The sequence below is a fragment of the Schistocerca nitens genome, chromosome 4, assembly GCF_023898315.1.
Source record: "Schistocerca nitens isolate TAMUIC-IGC-003100 chromosome 4, iqSchNite1.1, whole genome shotgun sequence".
Taxonomy (NCBI): domain Eukaryota; kingdom Metazoa; phylum Arthropoda; class Insecta; order Orthoptera; family Acrididae; genus Schistocerca; species Schistocerca nitens.
In genome coordinates this window covers 871,304,293-871,330,679 of record NC_064617.1, presented here as the reverse complement: position 1 = coordinate 871,330,679, position 26,387 = coordinate 871,304,293, and the positions used below count along the sequence as shown (strand labels likewise).

Here is a 26,387-nt window from a genome sequence, read left to right as displayed (position 1 = left end):
TTTAGGATACAAGTCCATTTACTTTCAGGCTCTTACATACAATTCTTGCAATGCAAGGTAATTGAAAAAACTCATCCACTCGACGCCAACTGAGGAACTGACTGGTGCATGTGTTGTTCAACACACAGTAGTTGTCACCCTCACTGGAATCAATGAGTGTGTGCGTGTGTGTGTGTGTGTGTGTGTGTGTGTGTGTGTGTGTGTGTGTGTGTGTGTGTGTGTGTGTGAGTGAGTTTTCGTGTTAATGCACAATCTGAATCAATACTATTAACATCAGACAGACAACCGGGCATCAAATATGACTGTAAAGTATGTTAATGCGATGGGAAGTTACAAACTGAATTTTCACCTAACCCACGTCCTGCATATTACGTTAAGTAAGATGTATTAACTCCATAGTATCGTTAGCAGAGAGTGCGCTCTTGTTGTCGAGGCCTGCGACAAGCGCAGCGATCAGCACTGCCCAATGCCGCCGCGATTTGTTTATGTTGGCTGAGCGTGGACACTGCAGCAGACGCTTCGCCATAAACAGAAAGAAATCACCTTGGCTCTGACTGCAGTGAGCGGATATCACTGCCTGCGTGTTCTTATAGTAACCAACGTGAGACTCTACTCACAGGTGCCATGGAACAATTGCAACGGGTATCATGTCATTAGTCATGAGAATATTAACCAGTGATGAAATGTCCACTCTATTTGAATCCTAAGAAAATAGGAACCTTCTCACAAAGGAATGTGAGGTGATATCAAAATTTATCCAACATACAAAAATTAACTGCAGGGCTTTCATGTATGCAGTAGTAGCACACAAGGAAATAATATGTCTTGGAAGCGTATATTTCATTTCCTCTTCTCATATTAACGTCCTTGTTTTAGAATGAAGTGAGAAAATTAACGCGAAAAACTTAAGTTCCTGAGAAGCATATAAGTCATTTCCTCGTCTCATATCATAGCTTTTGTTTTAGTATGAGGTGAAAAAATAAACAGTTTACGGCTCTGAAACATAATATGACACCAGATTCTTATCGTAGGCGCTATCGGAAACGCAAAAAGCAGGGAGCTGTCCATTCTTTTGTCCTAAAGAGCTGCGACAAAGCAAAGCTTGACCGATTATCAGATAATTGTCCACATGGGTTTTGTGGACGAGTATACTTTTAGAAGCCGCGCGGGATTAGCCGAGCGGTCAGGGGCGCTGCAGTCATGAGCTGCGTGGCTGATCCCGGCGGAGGTTCGAGTCCTCCCTCGGGCATGGGTGTGTGTGTTTGTCCTTAGGATGATTTAGGTTAAGTAGTGTGTAAGCTTAGGTACTGATGACCTTAGCAGTTAAGTCCCATACGATTTCACACACATTTGAACATTTGAACATTAGTTCTGCTCCTGTAAATAAACTGTTATCTCGTTAGTTCACATATTTATATTGGAATAACGTATTTGTAATAAGCACATCGGATTATTATTTTCCACAGTGTTTAAGAATTCAGGTCCTGTCATAGATAAGTGATCTATATTCAACAGTCCGATAAAGAATGTGGTTTACACAGTCTATCATATGATGACAGTCGTGGTCGGATATCCACATTAAGACTACCTGGCTGAATCCGATTAGAACGATCTGGTATCGAAATGAAATTACAGAAATCGGATAATTTGAACGTCTGTATTTCAACAATGCTTCGCACATAAATTCCTATGATGGAGTAACAGGTAGCAACTGTCTAAGAAAAAGTGAGAAATATGTCTACTAGTAGCAATGTAACGTAATTATAAACCACATTTATGTGATGGAAATACTGAATCGAACAATACACATCTATTTCAGTGGTGGGAAGATACACCATATGGGATTTGCTGAGACATAATGACAATAATAATAATAATAATAATAATAATAATAATAATCGCGTGTGGCGGATAGTGGAAACCCTCCCCCATATGGGTGGTACCGAGGAAATCAAATACTAGGGGTGAACCAAATACTAACACAATCCTGAACGGCTACTCAATCCGTTGAACGCAAAATCCAGACACGTCTGAGTGAAAATCACCGTTACTCTGGTCACCGTGTTAGCTCAATGAGCTTGGCTGAAAATATTTGCTTTCAAAGGCTTCAACACCCTCTGGTCCTGTCCGGTCCTGGTATCACCCAAGCACAACCAATGAAACACAAGCAAACGTAAACTATGCAAGCAAAGTCAACTTTATCCCAGGTGGTACACAACCCGGCTGTCGACAGGCGGCAGTTGGATTTTCGGATTCTGGGGAGTCCAGGTTAGCACGACAGAGAATATCGAAGATCTCTGGTAAATTTCCCTACAAGCAAAAAACATGCATTTTAAAGTAAACATCGATACCTTGATCCAAACACGAAAACTAAATAATCTCACAAAAGAAATGGACCGTCAAAAAATTCTCATCCTTGCACTTCAAGAACCACGACTAACTGACAATGAAACCGTGCATTAGGGAAACCATTGCATCTTCAAGAGCAGAATACAACAAAAGGTAACGAAAGGCGTACCAATCTTCGGCATTGCATTTCTCGAACACCGATCTATCAACTCTGTCAAAGAATTCACACCGATCGACAATCAAAAGGTTCCAATGGCTCTGAGCACTATGGAACTTAACAGTGGAGGTCATCAGTCTCCTAGAACTTAGAACTACTTATACCTAGCTAATCTAAGGACATCACACAAATTCATGCCCAAGGCTGGATTCGAACCTGCGACCGTAGCAGTCGCGCGGTTCCGGACTGAAGAGCCAAGAACCGCTCGGCCACCGCGCCTGGCCCGTCAACAAGCGACTTATGACTATGGTCATTCAGAGCCCCAGTAAAACATATACACTCATCAATGCACGTGTCCCCACCAACATCGACGGCCGGAGTGTTCGAGAGGTTCTAGGCGCTACAGTCTGGAACCGCGCGACCGCTACGGTCGCAGGTTCGCATCCTGCCTCGGGCATGGATGTGTGCGATGTCCTTAGGTTAGTTAGGTTTAACTAGTTCTAAGTTCTAGGGGACTGATGACCACAGCAGTTAAGTCCCATAGTGCTCAGAGCCATTTGAACCATTTGAACCCACCAACATCGAAAATAAGAAAAACACCGACAATGTTGAAAAATTCTGGAACACACTCGAAAATACCATGAGCAAAATTCACCAAGATGACGTGAAAATACTAATGGGAGACTTCAACTCTATTTGGGACAGAAAAAACGTGTAGAAAAATCATTGGTACAAATTCAACACACCGAAACGCTTAGACTAACGTCACACGTCTGACTGACATTTGCCAATTGAACCACAAAAGGATGTCTTCCCGCTTTAAGAAAAAACCAGTCCCCAGGTAACATGCTTAGTAACCAGGTGCAAGCTGCTTTTGTTCGCCTTTCGAGACTTGCTGAAAGCCAGATTTTTAATTCTTTTGTAGCACAGCTACAAGCAGGCAGATAAAAACTTAATAAGGGAATCGTAAGACAACGCTCGAGCAAAATTCTTCTTGCTACTTTCAGTAACTCTTAGTGTCAGAGTGAAAACCTTACGGTACTGCCAGATTCATAATGCCGCTTTTGTTTTCTGCCGACATTTTTTTGTTGTTGTGAATACATAATTTTATCTATGAAAAGCCCCATTTTCATAACACTTACGAATGGTACAGGAAATGAAATAAATACAGATCTTTTCTAAGTGTAAAGTCTGTAATATCCTACTAATTCGTGTTAAAATAAGCCCAATTGTCTCACAGAAACTTAATGCTTTATTAAGATAGACTGCCGTCGTGATGTTTCTGTATTAAGCTGACTTTAGTTTGTATTAGTACAGTGAATATTTTAATTGCATTTTCCATTAGTTTACTAAACGCAACAGTAATTATCAAAGAGAAATTAATTAACAGCAGAATTTTCTTTCACGATATCTAAAACGATATGACAATGGTAAAGTTGTTTACAAATTCTACGCCTGTAGAAACCTACTTGTTCTAACGATGTCAATAAACCAGAGTAGTTTTAAAAGTATTTTCGTCTAGAAATGAATTGCCTTGACGGTTGATCGATCTAGAGTGGGAAAGGTAAAATTTTACAAATATATGACGAGAGGGACAAGTGCTTGAGAGAGGACTTCCCTATCAATACAAATGTGCCTGAGAGACGACTTTCCTATCAATCTCCTGGATAGTTTTGTTTCTCAAATCAACATAGTGCGTTATCATGCAGTAGCACAGGTGATGTAGTTTTGTTGCTCGATTTTCTTACACTGTGACCGAAAGGTGACTCAGTTGTTGGCAACAAATTCCAGCTGTGTTGCACACACCCTGGGGGCAGAATTCGTAGCCCAAAACACACTTTTGGATTTATCAGATGTAAAATAATATGTTCACGCAACTCTCTCCTCGAGTTTACGTCTTTTGGTGGGGCTCAGCCTTTTATTTCTTCTTAGGAAGTTAACGATAAAGGCATCATAACACGTCACCAGTAACAGTACTGCATAGGAATGCTCGATGAGTGACCTGATGACGTTCAATAATAGTTACTCTGTTGATTTTTGTTGTTTCGAATTAGAGCATGCAGTACTCCTACACCAGACTTCTGAACATTGCCTGTTGAATGCAAATTCAAGTGGTTCATAATTATTTTAGTAAATTCACTCGATATTTTTATGTCCTTTAAATTACATTTGCTACATGATTCGCATTGAAGACGTAGGAAATGTATGTTATTTGGTCCGGGAAGCACGTTCCAACAGAAACTGATGCTTACATTGACATTTATGTTGCGAATTAGTCGTCTTATCCATCACATGGATAACGAGGATGCTCCGTTTTGCTACAGTTGTTTCATAGCTAACAAGGGAACCTCCCCATCGCACCCTCCTCAGATTTAGTTATAAGTTGACACAGTGGATAGGCCTTGAAAACTGAACACAGATCATTCGAAAAACAGGAAGAAGTTGTGTGGACCTATGAAAAAAATATTCAAACCAAACAAACTGAGTAGTCCGTGTGCATGATAAGCAACATCAAGGATAGCTTGAGCACGGGAGCGCAGTGGTCGCGTGGTTAGCGTGAGGAGCTGCAGAACGAGAGGTCGTTGGTTTAAGTCTTCCCTCGGGTTAGTTGTTTGATTTTTTTTATTTTCAGACAATCATCACCACACGTACTGTTATTCAACAAATGTAGGAAATAATCATACAAATGTTCGACAATCGTTCGATCCCTTAAGGAACTTTCCGATGCCTTACAGTTCGGAAAATATTCATTGACATTGTTATTGGAGTCACGAGCTATATTTGCTGGATTCATATTGCCCACGCAATGCATCGCACGTATTTAATGCACTCTCGTCCAAAGTAGCGAACAGTTAACTGCCAGCCAGGGAGCCTCATTAGCAGGAATACTCTCTCTTCCGTGCGCTATAGTCGACTGACGTCATGTCTTTCGATGTTTTTTAGGTGTAGCGTCATCATACTACGGCGCGGTTACCTCGCATCGGACAGACGGACGGACAGATAATAATTGTCTGAAAATAAAAATTAAACTTTTCACTCCTGGGAAAATTTGACGGAAGGACCTCTCGTTCCGCAGCTGCGTGCGCTAACCACGGGATCACGGCGCTCCTGAGCTCACCCTATCCTTGATGTTGCCTATCTTGCGCATGGACTACTCAGTTTGTATATTTTGCTTATTTTTTTCATACTTCCACACAACTTCTTCCTGTTTTCTCGATTGATCTGTGTTCAGTTTTTCAAGGCCTATCCCCTGTATCAACTTATAACTAAATCTGAGGGCGGTGCGATGGGGATGTTCCCTTGTTAGTGGTATTGTGTGTTGGTGGCGTTGCCAGTTTACATACTGTGCATGTAACTCACAATAAATGCGTTGGATTCCTCCTGTGATCAGTTTACTTGAAAAACGTTTGTTGTCATCGTAATTTATGTGACTGGCTCTCCGACTTCCAATTTGACAATTTGTGGAAAAATTGTTTACCTCGTTAGTCCTAGTTTCAAACATTGTCTGTCTGACGGAAAACGTAGGCATGAAGGGGTCTGTAAAAAGCAATTAATCGCTATTATAGCAAACTTTTGAATTCACATGATACTTGAATTCTCTATATTGATTCTGAGAGTTATCTTATTTCTCTTGTTATTTACTGTCTCAATGTCATCCGTGAAAATAAAATTAAAGGCAGTTGGATTAGGTGCCTGATCTATAAACTGTGATTTAATATTCTGCGCTGCTAAATAAATTTTGAAGGTTGTATTCTTTACGTAAAACAGAGTATCGGTGTCAGTCCTAGGATTGACGATAAACTTCAGAAATACAATTACGGAAAAGTGACATATCGATTATGGCTCCTCACCATCAACAATAGTTGTTACCCATAGTTTCATATTTGCTATTTTATCGTCGTTACCCTTTAGAGACCAACCTGATCATTCCACAATGCCATTTTTGACTCGCTTCTTAATATGTCCTATAACTACAGATTTGTCGAAAATATTAACTGTTAAATACGCTTTCCACAAATTAGAAACTTCCAGTTATTCTTCATATCTTGAAACTTACTACCGTTGACTTTCACTGGAGAAAAGATACATAATAATAAAATGAAATCAAAGATTAGAATGTCAAATCATAGTGTGAATGGTTAAAATGAAATGAACTAAAAATCATCTCCTTGTCTAAAAGACGTTATTCTTCCAGAGAACTTCGGCACCTCAAAAATTTTTACACCTCTGATGTTCAGCCACATGTGGACAAATAGCGGGTCCCATGATGCAGCACTGTTTAGCCGTCACAAAATGAAGCCTCAAAAATCAGTCCACATTCCATTTACTGCGTTTCCTTGAAATTATATAAAATATACGTCTGTAAGTAAAAAAAAAAAAAAGACGAAGAAGAAAGAAACAAAGCTTGAAACAGCTGATTGGTGAAGCCTCCTTTGGCTTCCACAACAGCTCGAAGTCTGTTGGGCATTGAGCCCACAACTCGAGCCACATAACTAGGAGATTCAAGTAACTCATTCCAAGCGTCATGAATCACATCAGAAAGCTGTCGGCGAGTCGACGGTGACTGCCCTTTTCTCGTATTACTCTGACCATTTCTGCCCAGATATTCTCAATGGGATTCGTGTCAGCTCCTTTAGGTGGCCATTCCGTTACAGTAATATTACTATGGTCGTCGACCCGCCTCTTAACCACACGTGCCATATGAATAGACGAGCGATCTTGTTGGAACATGATCTGATCATCGCCAAATCTTGCTGCCACAGCAGGCAACATCACGTTCTCCAGAATTGATATGTAATTGCGCGCATCGAATCTTCCTTCCACTTCCCACAGGAGCCCACACCCTTCGGCCGATATCCACGCCCATACCGTTACCGACTACAAATGGCTCTGAGCACTGTGGGACTTAACATCTGTGGTCATCAGTCCCCTAGAACGTAGAACTACTTAAACCTAACTAACCTAAGGACATCACACACATCCATGCGCGAGGCAGGATTCGAACCTGCGACCGTAGCGGTCACGCGGTTCCAGACTGAAGCGCCTCGAACCGCACGGCCACACCGGCCGGCACCGACAACCTGCCACTCCTTCGGCAACTGCAAATATATTTTCGATTATACCTAGCACATTTAGGCCGGTAAACTAGTACTTTTCCGGATGATGCCGTAGAGAAAACTTTTTGGTGCGTGAAAATCACTCGCCTCCAAAACTGGAGAGGTTTGTCGCCATTTTCAGTAGCAAAAGCAAGGCAAGCTTCTCTTTGGGAAACAGTCAATGTCTCTTTCACAGCAGCGCTTCTTGCTCTCAGTCCACCTTCCCTTACACGAGGAGTGACGGTCTTACTGCTAACATTGAGACCCAAAGTTTGCTGAATTTGTCGTGCGTTGACAAATGGGTGGTTCTCACTGAAACGGCGTATCTGCTGATCCTGAGCTGCTGTTGTTTTGCGGCGACGGCCATGAGGCCTCCCATTCAAGTTACCACTCTCTTCCTTTCGTCTGATCCACCTGGCTACCGTCGACTTGTGAAGACCCATAGTTCTTGCTATGTCGGCATTTGAAGATCCCTCTGCATGGAGTTCTATTATAGCGCCCTTGTCTGCCTCAGCCAGATGGGCCATTTAGCGTTGACTGAATGATTCGTCGCGGTTAATATTGGCTGCGGAAACAGCGCTGGCAGGAAACAGACTGCCTCCTCCACGATGGCAGCCACAACGCAGTGGCCAAGTATGTGTAACATGGAAATCGATGGCATAAAAGAGAGATCGCAAGCCCATACCCGTGTCATTACATAGTGGAGCAACTTAAAATCTCTAATTTTTCTCAGAAGGGACTGGTCCACTCTTGTCATGTCTTATCCTGATAAATATTACATGAAATGAAATGTTTACGTTTTGCATATGCGGCAGGCCTGACGCAAGAAACATTTCTGAAATATCTGAGGCAACCTGAAGAACACTTCATGAATTTTATCTGTAGAGGGTTGCCTTATAAGAAGGAAAACGTGTTTATCCCCGCTCGCCGTGTTTCCAGGTGGCGCAGTTTACTCGGAGGCATACATAATTCTCGCCGGGCGTAAGAAGCGACTCGACGAGCGAGGGGAACTCGCCAAGTGTCATAGGCTGATTGTCCCGAAACTTTGCTCACAAGGGGAGGCCGCCAAATGTGAAATTCAGATTCGATTCATACTGCGCATAATAAAAGCTCATGGCCAGAGGTGTAATGTGGCAAAGCACCAAGATGCACTTCTCAGCTGTTGTCGAGAAAATCGACAGTTAGAAGAAACCGTTGCGGTGAAATACTCTCTACGATTAATAGTTTTCTACAGCGTCGTGGCGCAGCGGTAAGCGCTCGAGTTCGTAATCCGAAGGTCGCCGGATCGAATCTCACGCCATGCAACATTTTTTTATTGTTATTATTTTTTTGTAATTCAAATATATATATATATATATATATATATATATATATATATATATATATAAACTATTAATGAATTGCTTATGCATGTTGGTGAAGGCGGATCGCTCTCCAATTGTACCGCCTCCATTTTACCGTTTGTTTAACAGGGTGTACCAAAGCTCTCACGTCCGCACTGATTTTCGACGGTGTTATAAGTTGTGCTAGGGACCGCATCTACCCTCTTTCGAAGTTAGCAGGCAACTACGCTGTTATGCGGCGGCTCGTTTCGGCCCATTCAACATCTGTCCTTCAAGTGTAACGAGCGATTAACGGAGTTTATATTTCATACCTGCCACAGCAAATTTGTGTTCGTGGGGTTTCTATTCTAATTCGAACGTTTGACTTACGCTATACGTATTCGTTTCGGAATATCGTTTCTACGTCTTCCGCTAACTATACGTGGTTAACATTATGAAGACAATTAATAACATTTGTGAAATACAAATTTGTTTGCGGAAAACATAATGATGTTCGAAGTCGCCAGTTTTTCCATGACAAACGACTTTCAACAACTTATTATATGCATAATTGTTGCAACCTGTTGCCGGGAATTATATATATATATATATATATATATATATATATATATATATATATATATATATATGTGTGTGTGTGTGTGTTTATACACACATTTGAATTACAAAAAACAAATACTAAAAAAAAAAAAGTTGCATGGAGCGAGATTCGATCCGCCGACCTTCGGATTACGAACTCGAGCGCTTACCGCTGCGCCACGACGCTGTAGAAAATTATGAATCGTAGAGAGTATTTCACCGCAGCGGTTTCTTCTAACTGGCGATTTTCTCGACAACGGCTGAGAAGTGCATCTTGGTGCTTTGCCACATTACACCTCTGGCCATGAGCTTTTATTATGCGCAGTATGAATCGAATCTGAATTTCACAATTGGCGGCCTCCCCTTGTCAGTGAAGGAGAGGACAAAATAAGCGAACTTGTGTTTCGGCTTATCTGCAGACACTCGACCGTTTCCGAGAAAACGACGGCCAAAGTTATCAACGCGCTGTTGCTCTAGTGTAGATACATTCTGCAGCCGAGAACGCAATTGAAGCGGTGGCTCAGTGGCTACCGTCGTTCCTTCTTAGCATTGATTCCCGTGTTCGAGACCCTATTGGGTTTTTTAATTATTTTATTTTCCTGCCTCTCTATCAGAATTATCTTCGAATGTTTTTTTTCTAATTTATGTTGAAATAATGTTGTCATTACTCGACAATTAACTTTATGTGTAATTAATGAATTAAAAAAATAATAAACGAATGAGACAAGCTGATATAAAATCATCTCGTCTGCCTCATGTATCGTTATATCCAAATGGTTTATCAATGTTAATCTACATTTAGATCCAATAATGGCACCTTTAGTGTGTTGAAACCGGTTATCCAGTAGACAGTATTTAAGCGATCTTGGCTTCTGAATTATTTCTACAACAGAGTGATCGCCCCACTACGCACTGTGTGTTCCCTTTTTAACTTATTTCTTTACACAGTAAATTAACTGACGAATAACGACAACAGTGTTTCATCATAAATTGGAATAAACATTCGTAGATAATTCAGAGAGTGAGGGGGGAAAAAAGGAAAAACCGGGTTTCGAACTCGCAGCGCAAAGTTCCGAAGTCGCTATGGTAGCCGCAGAGCCACCGCTTCAGTTGAATCCTTAACCGCTAAGCGGTATCTACACTATAGCAACAACGCATTGAACACTTTGACCGTCGTTTTCTCAGAAGCGGTAGAGTTTAAGCTTATTTTGTCCCCTCTTTCAATGAGCGTAGTTAAAAGCAAGATCGGGGTCTGACACTTGGCGTGCCCCCTCGTAAATTGCGTGCGTTGGGATTCAGTAGACAGAATGCGTCCACTTTCCTCGACTACTCATTGACATGTTTGGAAACTTTCTTTGTTGTAGTTGCACTTTGCATTATGAGGGCTGGTTTTCCTGATGAGGATCTACTTATGGACTTTGCTCCTAATTTACGTTACTGTGTAGTAGACCTACTGCAACTACTTAAACCGGAAACGTTTGTTTGTTTGGATACTCCGCTTCTTAGTTGCTACATTTCGCTAAAATATTTTCCTTTTTTTCAAAACGGCAAGTTAAGATGACCACTGCAACATGGTAAGATCAGTAACAATTTAATACTTTGAAACAGTTATGTGTGGTGTACGAAGAGTCTACTGTTGTTGACTGAGGAATACATTAAACACGAAAGCTGCGTCCAATAACAATAATTAACTTTCGGTTACATGACAAAACACAAGTCGAAGCACTGTCAGTTCATCTCAGTACCCAGTAAAACTTAAACTGGAAAGATCGAAAACATACTTTTGTGGGGAAGGCAAACGAATGACTGCGTTTTATTGGCCGCACACTAAGAATACGCAACAGGCCAACTGAAAACACTGCCTACACTACGTTTGTCCGTCCACTGCTATAATATCCTTGACAGACGTGATTGACTGTGCACGCAAAAACGTCCAAGGAACGGTAGCACGCTTTGTAATGTCACGAAATAGGGGAGAGAGGATCCCAGATTTGATAATCGAGTTGGGGTAACATTCATGAAAACATATGCGTTTTTCGTTGCCACGAGATCTTTTCACGAAATTTCAATCACCACCATATGTTCTGAATGCCAAAACATTATTTCCTAGGGTACTTACACAAGAAGAAACCATAGTAATAATGTAATTCAAGGCTCGCAAGAAAAGATTTAAGTAGTCCCTTTTCCCGCACACTGTTAATGAGTGGGACGGTAGAGAAATAATCCGAACCTTCTGCCAGGCACGTAAGTCCGGATTGCAAAGAAATCCTGTTGATGTAGTCATGTAGATGTAACAACGAAATTATGTTGTAATTACGACATGTGACTTTCACTTGATCTGAACATCGAAGTTGTTTACTGTTTATTTACTTTTTGTTCATTAATTTCAGCCATATACGAACACCTAGGCGCGTTAAAGTGATATTGAAATAAAGTGTCATGCATGGACCAATAACAATAAGTTCCCACCTACTTGTTATAGTACTGCATTATCTGCCAGCGTATTCAGAAGTGGATATCGCATACGAAGTTCCTAGGGTGTTTGTAATGGATATTGCAGACGACTTCGACAAAGTTTGAATGTAGCTTCGTAAAAGTTCCGTGAGCAAACGATCTGAGTTGCTGGAGAATACAGTTTATCCTCACTAGACAGTATATATTATCATTATACATGAGGTGAGTAGGGTTTCGCCGCGTTGCGGTGGCCGAGCGGTTCCAGGCGCTTCAGTGACGAACCGCACGGCTGCTTCAGTCGCAGGTTGGAATTCTACCTCGGGCATAGATGTCTGTGATGCCCTTAGGCTAGCTAGGTTTAAGTACTTCTAGGTCTAGGGGCTGATGACCTAAGCAGTTAGGTCGCATAGTTCTTGAAGCCATTTTTTGACCTTTCGCGTAAATTTTCTTTACATAAACCGTCGTATCTTTTGATTGCGTTGACATAGAAGCTCACTTTTTTACACCAGCAAGGGACCGGTTACAGCAAGAAGTGCGATACATTTCCGCTTATTATGTCCACCCGTTCTGGAGGTAAACGGGTTTTAAGGGTTGGGTAGACCGATAGACGGTCAAGAAAGTGAGACTAGTAGGGTTCCGTTTTTACCGGTTTAGGTGACGAAATCCTAACAACGAAAACACTGAAGATGAGGGCCGCATAAATAACACCCGCTACTCTTTATTCGAAATGTTCTAATTGCTGTCGATACATAAGCATATTAGTCGTAGCTACGTTTTCGATCCAAATCACGTTTACAGGAATGCAAATAGAATGTATTTGCCTATACACGTGGTAATTCACATCCCAGTATTAATGCCACCGCGTTTTAGAAGTACGAACATTCTCATTGCTAGCTAGCTTAAGAAACACTTCTGCTAATGAACGTTTTCTGGCTGTGGCGAGTCTAGCGGAGAATTCGAAACAATGCAGAATACGTTTGGCAGCTATGTAGCCGTTTATTTCCTGGGGTGGTGCAGAATTATCCTACAAAATTTACTCTCTAATAACAGTAATTTGTTATTTCGATAATCATCCCGAATGATTGTCGCATAAGTGGTGACATAAAGGAAGAAAATTCATGTTTTTGAGTCCAGAAAGCTCTATGCAACAGAAACTGCAGATTTTCATTTCGAAATTGCCTGCTTGTTCATGTCTGGGGTAATAATAGAGGGCTGTTTGCCTAGGTTGTCTGCTAGCATAGTGAAAGGATGGTCTGGTTTGTTTTCGGTTCTAATCTCTATGGAGGCAGGTAGAATATCAGTAAAGCAATTTTAAGAAATTCTCGCGCACCCAATACGATTTATCGCTACCTTTATTCTGTACTGGCGCTCTGTGGATGTCAATATGACACTCTTGTAGAATTTCATACATGATACTGCCTCCTTTTTCCGCTTCTGTCAATAATGGAATTGACTTAAGTGTGGCACTGAATGATGTTTAAGTGAATTTCGTTATGAATCTTCACGCATTGCTAAATTTGCACACTTTCATGGTAGGTCAGCAATGGTAATCCAGTATGACTGGTCTGAACGTTGACACAGACCGTTTCGCGGGCGAATGCGGATAATATTTTGCTAATTCGTAACGGTCTGGGGTTCTTTGTCTGTTATCTGGATAAGCTGAAATTCATTTTTATTCGTCCGTTTCATACAAATTAGCGTTTCTTCTTTCAGTTCTGTCTTATGTTTACGTGTTGTATTTAACACACTAATCAGCATTAATATAGTCTTACAAATTATGGAATACAGTCTAAAAAAGTTCAGATAGTTTGTCAATTTCACGCCTGCGCATAGTATGTTGGTAGCACTTCACCGCCTTGCCTGTTATGCTGTGTAGCAGACTTTAAAGCCGTGCGGATCAGCATAACGAAAAGGCGAGGGGTCTCGCTCGTTTTGTCCACGACTGTACATATATCACATTGGAACAACCGAAATAAAATGTTCAAACGTACCTACGTTCTGTACTATAATTTAAAAAACATACCTGTTATCAACTGTTCGTCTAAAATTGTGAGTCATATGTTTGTGACACAGCGCCATCTATCACAAAGCGAAAAAAGTGGTCCAACTAAAACATTCATATTTCTTTACGTACTAGACGAATATGTAATAAAAAATGGGGGTACCTATTTAAAAAAAAAACCGCAGTTGATATCGGTTTGACCTATGGCAGCGCCATCTAGCGGGCCAACCATAGCGCCATCTGGTTTCCCCCTTCAAGCTAGACAGGTTTCGTTCTTTGTAGTTTTTTTCGTTTGACGCTTATTTCGTGAGATATTTGGCCGGTCACGATCAATGGACCACCCTGTAGATGTAGATATTGCCATATTCAGGCTGATTCTTATTAACGTTTTAAGGCCCCAGAGCTGCTTAAATGACACGGAGACAAGTAATTTAATGTGAGACACATGGCATCGCAAATGTCGAGAAAAGTCCAAAAATGGTTCAAATGGCTCAGAGCACAATGGGACTTAACTTCTAAGGTCATCAGTCCTCTAGAACTTAGAACTACTTAAACCTAACTAACCTAAGGACATCACACACATCCAGGCCCGAGGCAGGATTCGAACCTGCGACTGTAGCGGTCGCGCGGTCCCAGACTGTAGCGCCTAGAACCGCTCGGCCACCTCGGCCGGTGAACCCAAAGGTGGATGACAAATGTTGAACATGTGATGTCACCAGCAGACGTACCTCACTGCACGTGCAGTGACTGGGCTTGTCGTCCTACTCTCGTTGGTTGGAGGCAGTGCCACACATCACTCCGCTAGGCTACTGAGTATCGGTTAAGTGTAAACCAATTCAAACAAGTATTGGATTACCGCTACCGTATCACGTCAGATTACGCAAGAACGAATACAGAGTACGCTACCGAACTAATGTGGAAAACTGCTCCCTCCCGGTGAAGGTAGGATCGACAGCTCCTGCGGTTGCAGGTCGAGCTCAACGAGATGTACGGGCCTTGTTACCGACTTGTGACGTCACTCTAATTATCTGTCCGCTACACTTCGCGAAAGCCGGTATCCGTGAAGGATCCACGGGAAGTCAATATTTAATTGAAAAGGTACCCGCTAAAGGTCTTAATTTTATCGTGTGCTAGCGAGAGCTTACATGTATTTGAACACCCAGTCAAAAGAATTATTAAACTCGTCTTGAATAGTCACCGGGTCCCCACCAGAGACAGCTGCTGGCACTCATAGGCCCTACAGTGTCACATGCTGTGACGTACGCGCCACGGCCTGTTTTTCTCGTGTGGCTTCTTGCACTTACGGTGAAGTACGTCATCTGGTGATGTCACAAGTTTAACACTTATCATCCACTTGGGAATATTTCCCGACATTTGCGACCCCTCAGTCTCAGCATTATCTAAGTGCTTCGGGGAGGTTTAAACGTTAGCAAGAATCGCCCTGCATGTCACACACATCGATACTCGCAAAGTCACATATCGAAACTTATGGATGAACTACACTGCAGCGCAAAGGGAACTGGTGTAGGCAAACAGGCAAAATACGCTGCTGCGGTGCCGGCCGCGGTGGTCTAGCGGTTCTAGGCGCTCAGTCCAGAACCGCGAGACTACTACGGTCGCAGGTTCGAATCCTGCCTCGGGCATGGATGTGTGTGATGTCCCTAGGTTAGTTAGGTTTAAGTAGTTCTAAGTTCTAGGGGACTGATGACCAGTTCCCTTTGCGCTGCAGTGTAGTTCATCCATACGTTTCGATATGTGACTTTGCGAGTATCGATGTGTGTGACATGCAGGGTGATTCTTGCTAACGTTTAAACCTCCCCGAAGCACTTAGTGCTCAGAGCCATTTTTCGCTGCTGCGGTCGGCAACGCCTATGTACAACACGTGTCTGGCGTAGTTGCTAGAACGGTTACTGCTGGTTCAAATGGCTCTGAGCACTATGGGACTTAACATCTGAGGTCATCAGTCCCCTAGATCGTAGAACTATTTAAACCTAACTAACCTTGTAACGTCCCCTTTTTTAACAATTTATATATAAGACTGAGCTTTTACTGACACACAATATTTTTAGCGCAACGCAATCTGACTTTCAGAAATCCCTACAAAAGAATGGCCCTGACTAACATTAAACTATACCTTTCACAAATCACTTACCCCACAAAAATCTTCGCTACTCAAGCTACTGCAATACAGCGAGCGCCACTACTGCCAGCTAAATAAAAGATTCAAAGTACTGAAGGCACTAACTACTGATAGGGATAGTTAGCAAATGAAAGATATTAATAAAGAACAAACAATGTATTTACCTTAATAGTCATAATATATATAGCAGTTCATGACAAATTACAAAACTCCGCCATCTCTCTCCCCACATCCACCACTGCTGGCGGCTCACCTCCAACTGCGCAACGCTACGCGCTGTTCACATCCAGCTGCCGCTGCCCAACACTACAATGGCAGACAACAATGCAAACTACCCACAGACTGCACACAGCACAGCCAGTGATTTTTCATATTGAGCGCTACGTGGCGTTACCAATAAGAAAACATAAACAGCCTACTTACAACCTAAGGACATCACACACATCCATGCCCGAGGCAGGATTCGAACCTGCGAACGTAGCAGTCGCGCGGTTCCGGACTGAAGCGCCTAGAACCGCTCGGCTACCACGGCCGGTAGTTACTGCTGCTACAATGGCAGGTTATCAAGATTTAAGTGAGTTTGAACGTGGTATTATAGTCGGCGCAAGAGCGATGGGACACAGATGAAGTGGGGTTTTCCCGTACGACCATTTCACGAGTATACCGTGAAAATCAGGAATCCGGTAAAACATCAAATCTCCGACATCGTTGCGGCCGGAAAAACATCCTACAAGAACGGAACCAACGACGACTGAAGAGAATCGCTCAGGGTGACAGAAACACAACCCTTTCGCAAACTGCGACAGACTTCCGTGCAGGGCCATCAACAAGTGTCAGAGAGCGAACCATTCTATGAAACGTCATCGACATTGGCTTTCGGAGCCAAAGGCCCACTCGTCTACCCTTGATCGCTGCATGACACAAAGCTTTACACCTCGCCTGGGCCCGGGAGCGCCGACATTAGACTATTGATGACTGGAAACATGTTACCTGGTCGGACAAGTCTCATTTCAATTTGTAGCGAGTGGATGGACGTGTACAAGTATGGAGACAACCTCATGAATCCATGGCACCTGCATGTCAGCAGGGGACTGTTCAAGCTGGTGGAGGCCATGTAATGGTGCGGGCCTATGCAGTTGGAATGATATTTGACCCCTGAAACATCTAGATACGACTCTGACGGGTGACACGTACGTAATCATCTTGTCAGATCACCTGCATTCATTCGTATCCATTATGCATTCCGACGGACTTGGGCAGGACAATGCGACACTCCACACCTCCAGAATTGCTACAGAGTGGCTCCAGGAATACTCTTCTCAGTGTAAACACTTCCACTGGCCACCAAACTCCCCAGACATGAATATTATTGAGCATGTCTGGGATGTCTTGCAACGTGTTGTTCAGAAGAGATCTGCACCCCATCGTACTCTTACGGTTTTGTGGACAGCTCTGCAGAATTCATGGTTCAGTTCCCTCCAGCAAACCTTTAGAAATTAATCGAGACCATTCCAGGCGTGTTGGGGCACTTCTGCGCGCTGGCGTGGTCATATACGATATTAGGCAGGTGTACGAGTTTCTTTAGCTCTTCTGCGTAATTACATCCATGCCAGGCCTGATGGTCTAGCGGTAAAGCGTGTGCCTGGAACTCGACAAATCGCGGGATCGAATCTCGTTCGAACCGTGGTCTTTTCAGTCTTTGTTTTAGACTCTGAACATTGTGAGGAATGGCCAGGAACGAGATGTGGTTTGGATTCCACATTAAACTGTATGTCCTCTTTCTCAGGTTGGATAACTGAGGGAGGTTAGGACACGCAAGTCGCCGAAATGGCGTCCAGTAGAAAGACTTGCACCCGTCCTTTGAGCCACACGAAATTATTATTATTATTACCCATATACATAATTAACTTTGTACGGAACTCTTAAAGCGTGATTCCTGCTCGTACTTGTTCAGTTTCTTCTCTGTACAGAGTTATCAAATAATTTTGCAAATAGGCTTAATAAAAATTCTGCATTCCTGCAGTAATATTATAAATCGCCTGCAGAAGCATTAATTTTCAACTGGCTTGCATTTACACAGCAGGTCGTACCAACCGATACTTGGGAGCAGCAAAAATACGGGCTGGAGGGTAATGTAAATAATACTCAGACGCCACAGCATGAGTGCTTGCATACTAAAAGTAATTATACAATAACGCCTGTAACAAAATTTCGTCATATCAATATTTTTGATAGAAAATGTATGTCAAAGACAGCTAATTTGGCGACACTGTAATCACGTGTCCGATAAGTTCAAAATGGTTCAAATGGCTCTGAGCACTATTGGACTCAACATCTTAGGTCATAAGTCCCCTAGAACTTAGAACTACTTAAACCTAACTAACCTAAGGACATCACACACACCCATGCCCGAGGCAGGATTCGAACCTGCGATAAGTACCTTTATTCAATACTATGCAGCAGTGCTGCGCAGTTATAACTAATGCCGTGTATATTACATGGCTTTGATTAGAACAAACAAAAAATGTTGGAGCAGTGTGTATAGTTCTGGGCTACAATACACATGTTCGTGAGTTCCATTCCATTCCAGGTCTAGGTGTAACTTTTACATTCTTATTTTGATTTGCCCAGTAAAGCTGAGCCATATACTGTTTCTTAAACGACAAATGTCCTACAGCAACTGTTATTTTAAGTACGAAAATAAAAAAATATTTATCAGAGGTATCGAAATATTCATGAAGACTAATTAATACTCAGCGAAAACAATTTACCTGTCATACGACAGAAATAACTGCAAAATTTATGAAACTTACATATTATGTTGAGTAAGAACTGCCAGTTGTAATAATTAAAAACCATTATCAGTGGCAGTATGTCCATGATTACACTCTCATTTATATGTCATTATCATGTAAGTGCACTCAGCCTTTGTGAGGCAAAACTGAGGAGCTATTTGGCTGAGAAATAGCGGCTCCGGACGCGTACACCGACATACGGCCGTGAGAGAGGTGTGCTGACCACATGCCCCTCCATATCCGCATCCAGTAATGCTTGGGGGCTGAGGATGACACGGCGGCCGGTTGGTACAGTTGGGCCTTCATGGCCTATTCGGAAGGAGTTTAGTTTTCGTTTGTTATGTAAGTAGACGTGTTTTGCATACGACGTAGAATAATTACTGTACAACGAATATGAAACTAAATACAATATTATGCTGTCTAGATTTGGAAGTAAAATAAAATTATACAGACTCGACACCAGACTCTCGAAAACGAAGGTCTACCCACTGCATTTACTGCGCAGCACTGAATGATACACTACTGGCCATTACAATTGATACACCAAGAATAAATGCAGATGATAATTAGGTATTCATTGGACAAATATATTATACTACAACTGACAAGTGATTACATTTTCACGCAATTTGGGTGCATAGATCCTGATAAATCAGTACCCAGAACAACCACCTCTGGCCGTAATAACGGCCTTGATACGCCTGGGCATTGAGTCAAACAGCATGGATGGCGTGTACAGGTACAGCTGCCCATGCAGCTTCAACACGATACCACAGTTCATCAAGAGTAGTGACTAGCGTATTGTGATGAGCCAGTTGCTCGGCCACCATTGACCAGACCTTTTCAATTGGTGAGAGATCTGGAGAATGTGCTGGCCAGGACAGCAGTCGAACATTTTCTCTATACAGAAAGGCCCGTAAAGGACCTGAAACATGCGGTCGTGCATTATCCTGCTGAAATGTAGGGTTTCGCAGGGATCGAATGAAGGGTAGAGCCACGGGTCGTAACACATCTGAAATGTAACGTCCACTGTTCAAAGTGCCGTCAATGTGAACAAGAGGTGACCGAGACGTGTAACCAGTGGCACCCCATACCATCACGCCGGGTGATACGCCAGTATGGCAATGACGAATACACGCTTCCAATGTGCGTTCACCGCGATGTCGCCATACACGGATGCCACCATCATGATGCTGTTAATAGAACCTGGATTCATCCGAAAAAATGACGTTTTGCCATTCGTGCACCCAGGTTCGTCGTTGAGTACACCTTCGCTGGCGCTCCTGTCTGTTATGCAGTGTCACTGTGATGCAGTGTCAAGGGTAACCGCAGCCACGGTCTCCGAGCTGATAGTCCATGCTGCTGCAAACGTCGTCGAACTGTTCGTATAGATAGTTGTTGTCTTGCAAACGTCCCCATCTGTTGACTCAGGGATCGAGACGTGGCTGCACGATCCGTTACAGCCATGCGGATAAGATGCCTGTCATCTCGACTGCTAGTGATACGAGGCTGTTGGGATCCAGCACGGCGTTCCGTATTACCCTCCTGAACCCATCGATTCCATATTCTGCTAACAGCCATTGGATCTCGACCAACGTAAGCAGCAATGTCGCGATATGATAAACCGCAATCGCTATAGGCTACAATCCGACCTTTATCAAAGTCGGAAACGTGATGGTACGCATTTCTCCTCCTTACACGAGGCATCACAACAACGTTTCACCAGGCAACGCCGGTCAACTGCTGTTTGTGTATGAGAAATCGGTTGGAAACTTTCCTCGTGTCAGCTCGTTCTAGGTGTCGCCACCGGCGCCAACTTTGTGTGAATGCTTATCTTCTTCCTGTCGGTTAAATTTCGCGTCTGTAGCACGTCATCTTCATGGTGTAGCAATTTTAATGGCCAGTAGTGTAGTATTGAATGGATATACTTCTCGGATAAGTGATTACGGTGTCGATAAATTACCTCTGTTTGACGTATATTTTCTACAAAAAATATCCACGTTACGCAATTTTGTTAGACGTTTTTGTGTTGTTAGTAAGCAACGAATAGCTCTGTGGCGTCAAGCTGCGCGAAGTTTGGTTCATCCCGTGCATCACCTCCGCCTTTTTTTTTCTTACTTCCTCCACCATCGCGTCTCGTTCCAATCTTCAGCCGGCAGAAATGAAGGCCTCCGGTGGAATGGCTTACTTGATGCAGCATCCGTTCATTGACCTTTGAGATCCTGCTACAGTATGGCGTTATGAAGTAGCGACAAGCACTTTGCTGTTGAGCATGAGCAGGCTCTGAAGGCGGCACACATGTGTGCGCTGGGGTTCTACAAGCACAGAGCCTATCGGTGAGGCCTGCACGCGCCTGCGGTGTGCGACACAAAGAGAGACTGCATTTCGCGAACTTTGGCAGGAGTTGCTGAAATATGACCGATGATTCCTCGCCTAACAACGAAGTCGAATGAACTCTTGACCGCCACCACGCAGATGTCGCGCTTTTGTTGACAATTAAAGCTAAATCAAAGAAGAATTATTTCAGGTATAGTCGAAGCTACGAGGGTGAGTGAAATGAAAACCTTAAATATTTTTTTAAATATTATTTATGGTGTAGAAGTTGTACAAAGCTGTATCACTTTTCAACATAAATTTCCCCCACGCTCAATTCAAGTCCTCCAACTCTTACGAAGTGCGTAAGTTCCTTAAGAAAAAAATTCTTTTGGTAGTCCGCACAACCAGTCACGCACCGCGTGGCGTACCTCTTCATCAGACGGTTCTAGGCGCTACAGTCTGGAACCGCGCGACCGCTGCGGTCGCAGGTTCGAATCCTGCCTCAGGCATGGTTGTGTCTGATGTCCTTAGGTTAGTTAGGTTTAAGTAATTCTAAGTTCTAGGTGACCGATGACCTCAGAAGTTAAGTCCCATAGTGCTCAGAGCCATTTGAACCATTTTTTCTTCACCAGAACGGAACGTGTTTCCTCTCATTGCGTCTTTGAGTGGTCCAAACATGTGGAAATCATTTGGGCAAGGTCTGGTGAGTATGTTGGATGAGAAAGACACTCAAAATGCAGGTCTGTGATTGTTGCAACTGTTGTACGGGCAATGTGAGGCCTTGCATTGTCATGCTGACAAAAATCCATGTCGCTTTGATTTGACTGAAGGCCGCAGTTCTGTGTACGATGCACTGGTGACAGTGGTCCCCCTAGGCATGTAATGCTCCAAAATGACGCCTTTTTCGTCCCAAAAGAGAGTCAGCATAACCTTCCCTTCCGATGGTTCTGTTCGAAACTCCTTTGGTTTTGGTGATGAGGAATGGCGCCATTCCTTGCTCGCTTTCTTCGTTTCCGGTTGGTGGACGTGAACCCAGATTTCGTCCCCAGTAACGATTCTTGCAAGGAAGCCTTTACCTTCTCGTTCAAAGCGCCCAAGAAGTTCTTCACAAGCATCAACATGTCGTTCTCTCATTTCAGGAGTCAACTGCCGTGGCACCCATCTTGCAGACACTTTTTGAAACTGGAGCACAACATGCACAATGTGGTGTACTGACTCGTGACTAATCTGTAAACATGCTGCAATTTCATTCAGTGTCACTCGGCGGTTTTTTCTCACTATGGCTTCAACTGCTGCAATGTTCTGTGGAGTCACAACTCGTTGTGCCTGACCTGGACGAGGAGCTTCTTCCACTGAAGTCACGCCATTTTCGAACTTCCTACTCCATTCGTAGACTTGCTGCTGTGACAAACAAGCATCATCGTACTGATCCTTCATTCGTCGATGAATTTCAATAGGTTTCTCACCTTCACTACGCAAAAACCGAATAACAAAACGCTGTTCTTTCCTGGTGCAAGTCGCAAGTGGGGCGGCCATCTTTATACTGATACTGCAACGGTATGTGTGCATCTGCACTATGCTGCCACCTACAGGCCATTCTGCACGCTGTTTGTAGCACGCTTACCAACTTACAGGATAACGGCGCGAAATTTCGATTTGTTATTACAAATTTAAGGTTTTCATTTGACTCACTGTCATACAATGTAGCATCTGCTATGGTCAGTTATGGGGCTAAATTTTCAGACAATTTTACGAGTGCGCAGACGTCACGGCCAGTGATGGGATACCAGCCTGACTGTTGCCTCCCTGTCGGCCCAACAGCCAGAAGTGCTGGTCTGGGGTGGCATTTCTTTTCATAGCAGGATCCCTTTGGTTATCATCCGCGGGACCCTTACAGCACAGCGGTACGTCGGCGATATTCTACGCCCCTTTTTGTTGCCCTTCATGGAAAGCCATCCTGAGCTTACATTTCAGCAAGATAATGACCGCCCGCACACGGCGAGTCTCTACCGCTTGCCTTCTTGCTTGCCAAACCCTACCCTGACCAGCAAGGTCGCTGGATCTGTCCCCAGTCGAGAACATTTGGAGCTTTCTGCGCAGGGCTCTCCAAGCGGCTGTTTGTCTTCTAAATCTACAAAGATAAATTGCAAATCACGTTTAAGTGCCTGGCAGCGGGTTCATCAACCACTTTCACAATAATTCCCTATTATTATAATCTCTAACAATGCACAGAAAAAACTAACGCCTTTACCTTTCCGTGCAAGCTCCGATTTCCCTTATTTTTCTTAATTATGATCGTTTCTACCTAATAGGTCAACGTCAACAAAATATTTTCGCATTCGGAGGAGGAAGATGATGAAATTTCATGAGAAGATTGCGCCGCAAAGAAAAACGCCTTTGTTTTAATGATGTGCACCCCAATTCCTGTATCATGCCACTGACATGACACTCTCTCCACTATTTCTCGATAGGACAAAATGTGCTGCTATTCTTTTAATTTCGCCGGCCGTGGTGGCCATGCGGTTCTGGGCGCTGTAGTCCGGAACCGCGCGACTGCTACGGTCGCAGGTTGGAATCCTTCCTCGGGCATGGATGTGTGTGATGTCCTTTGGTTAGTTCGGTTTAAGTAGCTCTAAGTTTTAGGGGACTGATGACCTCAGATGTTAAGTCCCATAGTGCTCAGAGCCATTTGAACAATTTTTCTTTGAATTTCTCAATGTACTCCATTAATCTTATCTGGTAAGGATCACACACTGTGCAGCCGTACTCCAAATGAGGATGGACGGACAAGCGTAGTGTAGGCAGTCTCTTTAGTAGACTGGTTGCATCTTCTATGTGTTCTGCCTATGAAATGTATTCTTTGGTTCGCTTTCCTCACAACATTTTCTGTGTGTTCTTTCCAAAACCAAGCCTTCCTCTCATTATACAACTACTTTGTAAACAATGTGTTGCTAAATTTGAAAGTTGTATCTTTTAACTGCCAAACAAAATTCTCGTAACTAATTGAACAACGGAACTACGCAGACCGAGGATGTGTGAAAAAACTAACACGAAAGACATTAAAATTTGGCCCTATAGAATAGTCGGTTATATTTTTATAATGTAATCCACAAATTGTAAGGTTTACTTGAAAGTTACCAATTATACGAAGACACAAGACAAGACTACGCTCATGAATCCATATGATACAATACATACAATAAGATAAGTTTACTTAAAAAAATTTGATCTTCCAGAACCAAAAGCAGATCTTGACTTTATAACTCTTCAGTTGGATAGACTCTGGTATGATATCCTTCAGGAGGTCGTCCAACAACTCTGTCAATCAATGCCAAACCGAATAACTGCTCGCATAAGTGCCAAAGGTGGACAAATGCGTCATTGACAAATCACCCAATTTTTCTGCAAGTGTAGTAATTCGTTTTTCTGTACATGTAAATCACATTTATAGATTTCCGTCCAATACGGATAATTTCCTCGCAGTGTGTCTTTTTTTTGTCTTGAATTGAGTATTCCAGTGATTAAAGCAGACAAAATTTGTTGGATGTAATGTGATTCTTTATGTTACAGGCGCTGCTCTTGATAACACTGGTGTCATCAGCCCTGTCTGCGCTCGTTGAAGAAGCTCTTCGTCATGGGCGAAGCCTAGAACCACTGTCGGTGGCAGACAGTCAGCCAGCCGGTCAAGACGTTTACGCATTCGGCTTCCGTGCGTCGAGGGAGGAAGAGCCCGATGTACCAGATGTTGAGAAGTCCCAAACGACCCTAGGTGTTCCACCAGGACACGGGAACGACGTAGCGCCCGCTGCCAGTGAACAGGGCCGAGTCCATCAGGCGTTCGGCGCGCCAGATGTCTGGGCCATCGGAGTACCAGTACCTTCTGTGGATGGCAGCCCTCCAGGAGGTATTCCTCCTGGAAGCGAGAACAATACCGAAGGCGAACTCCTCCCAGATGAGCTTATAACGAATGAGGGAAAACATTTGTTAAACGGCAGCAGAGAGGATGGAACTGGAGGATCCTTGGATGGTCCAGCATCTGTATTAAGTGAAGAAGGATTAACTGCAGTTCCTCCATCAGTTACATCTGGCGACAGGACGTCTACAGAAATTCCTGAACACAGCGGGTTAGTTACATTTTACATAGTTAATACTAGCAGCTAACATTTCTCAGTTTACAGTTCAATAGTGTTTTTCGTGTTGGTAAGAATAACTACGCCTTGTCTGTCAAAAAGGAATTATTATTTTTGTTTTTAATCAAATATGCTTCACCTCATTGTTTTTCTAACCTCAGTGGTCTACAAAAGAAATAAAAGAAATGATTGTTTCCTTATCTATACATACACTGCTATCCATCCAAACGCAACACTAGGAAGGACCCCAGGCGTCACTGACAAACTGATTTGGGAGACGACGCTTTGTACAAAGATCACACGATTGAAAATACAGCCCCATGTAAAGTGAGGAAGATGATGAAGTCAGTACTGAGTGTTGCCGCCATTTATGGCTATAACCGCTGCTACACGCCTCAGCGTTGAATCAGAGAGGCTCTGGACGTGTTGTTGGATGTGGCAGTCGACGCTGCTTCCACATATTGCCAAAGTTGATCTCGAGTAGCAGCGGATGGTGTATCGAAGGCCAGTCGTTCCACAGTCATCGACCAGATATTTTCGATAGGCCAGAGATCTGCAAAACAGGGAGGACAAGGCAGTAGTGCAACCCGATGTGTAATGCAGAAGTCTTGAACATTGCATACCACGTGTGATCGCGAATTATCCTGTTGAAATGTGCCCATTGGCAAGCTCTGAAGGTACAGGAGGAAAACAAGCTCCAACACTTCAGAGATGTAACGCTGGCTGGCTAGTATACTGGCAATGCATACCAGGGGGTGAGAGAGCGGAATCCAAAACTACCACAAACCATAATACCGGGAGCAGAACCAATATGGCGATGCCGTAAGGAAACAGTTCAATCGTCTCTCATCACAGTGTCTCCAGATTCTAATCAATTTACTATCGCGATGGTGCAGGCATGGTCGGGATTCGTCGGTAAAAGCAATGTTGGTCCATTCGGTTGTCCACGTCCGTCGTTCATTGAACCATTGCAGGTGAAACGCCTGTGGCGTTGACTCAGTGGTAAACTCAGCAAAGGACGCCTTG

At 43.2% G+C, this 26,387-nt stretch overlaps 1 protein-coding gene across 1 annotated transcript in view; it reads left to right on the top strand.

Moving 5' to 3' along the window:
- Window positions 1-26,387, top strand: part of LOC126252004 (podocan-like) — a gene marked incomplete at its 3' end in the record, with an annotated part of 277,527 nt that overhangs the window by 216,232 nt on the left and 34,908 nt on the right. The window contains exon 2 of the mRNA XM_049952788.1: window positions 24,802-25,355. Coding sequence (XP_049808745.1) covers window positions 24,802-25,355 — 554 coding nt within the window. The remainder of the gene's footprint in view (window positions 1-24,801; window positions 25,356-26,387) is intronic.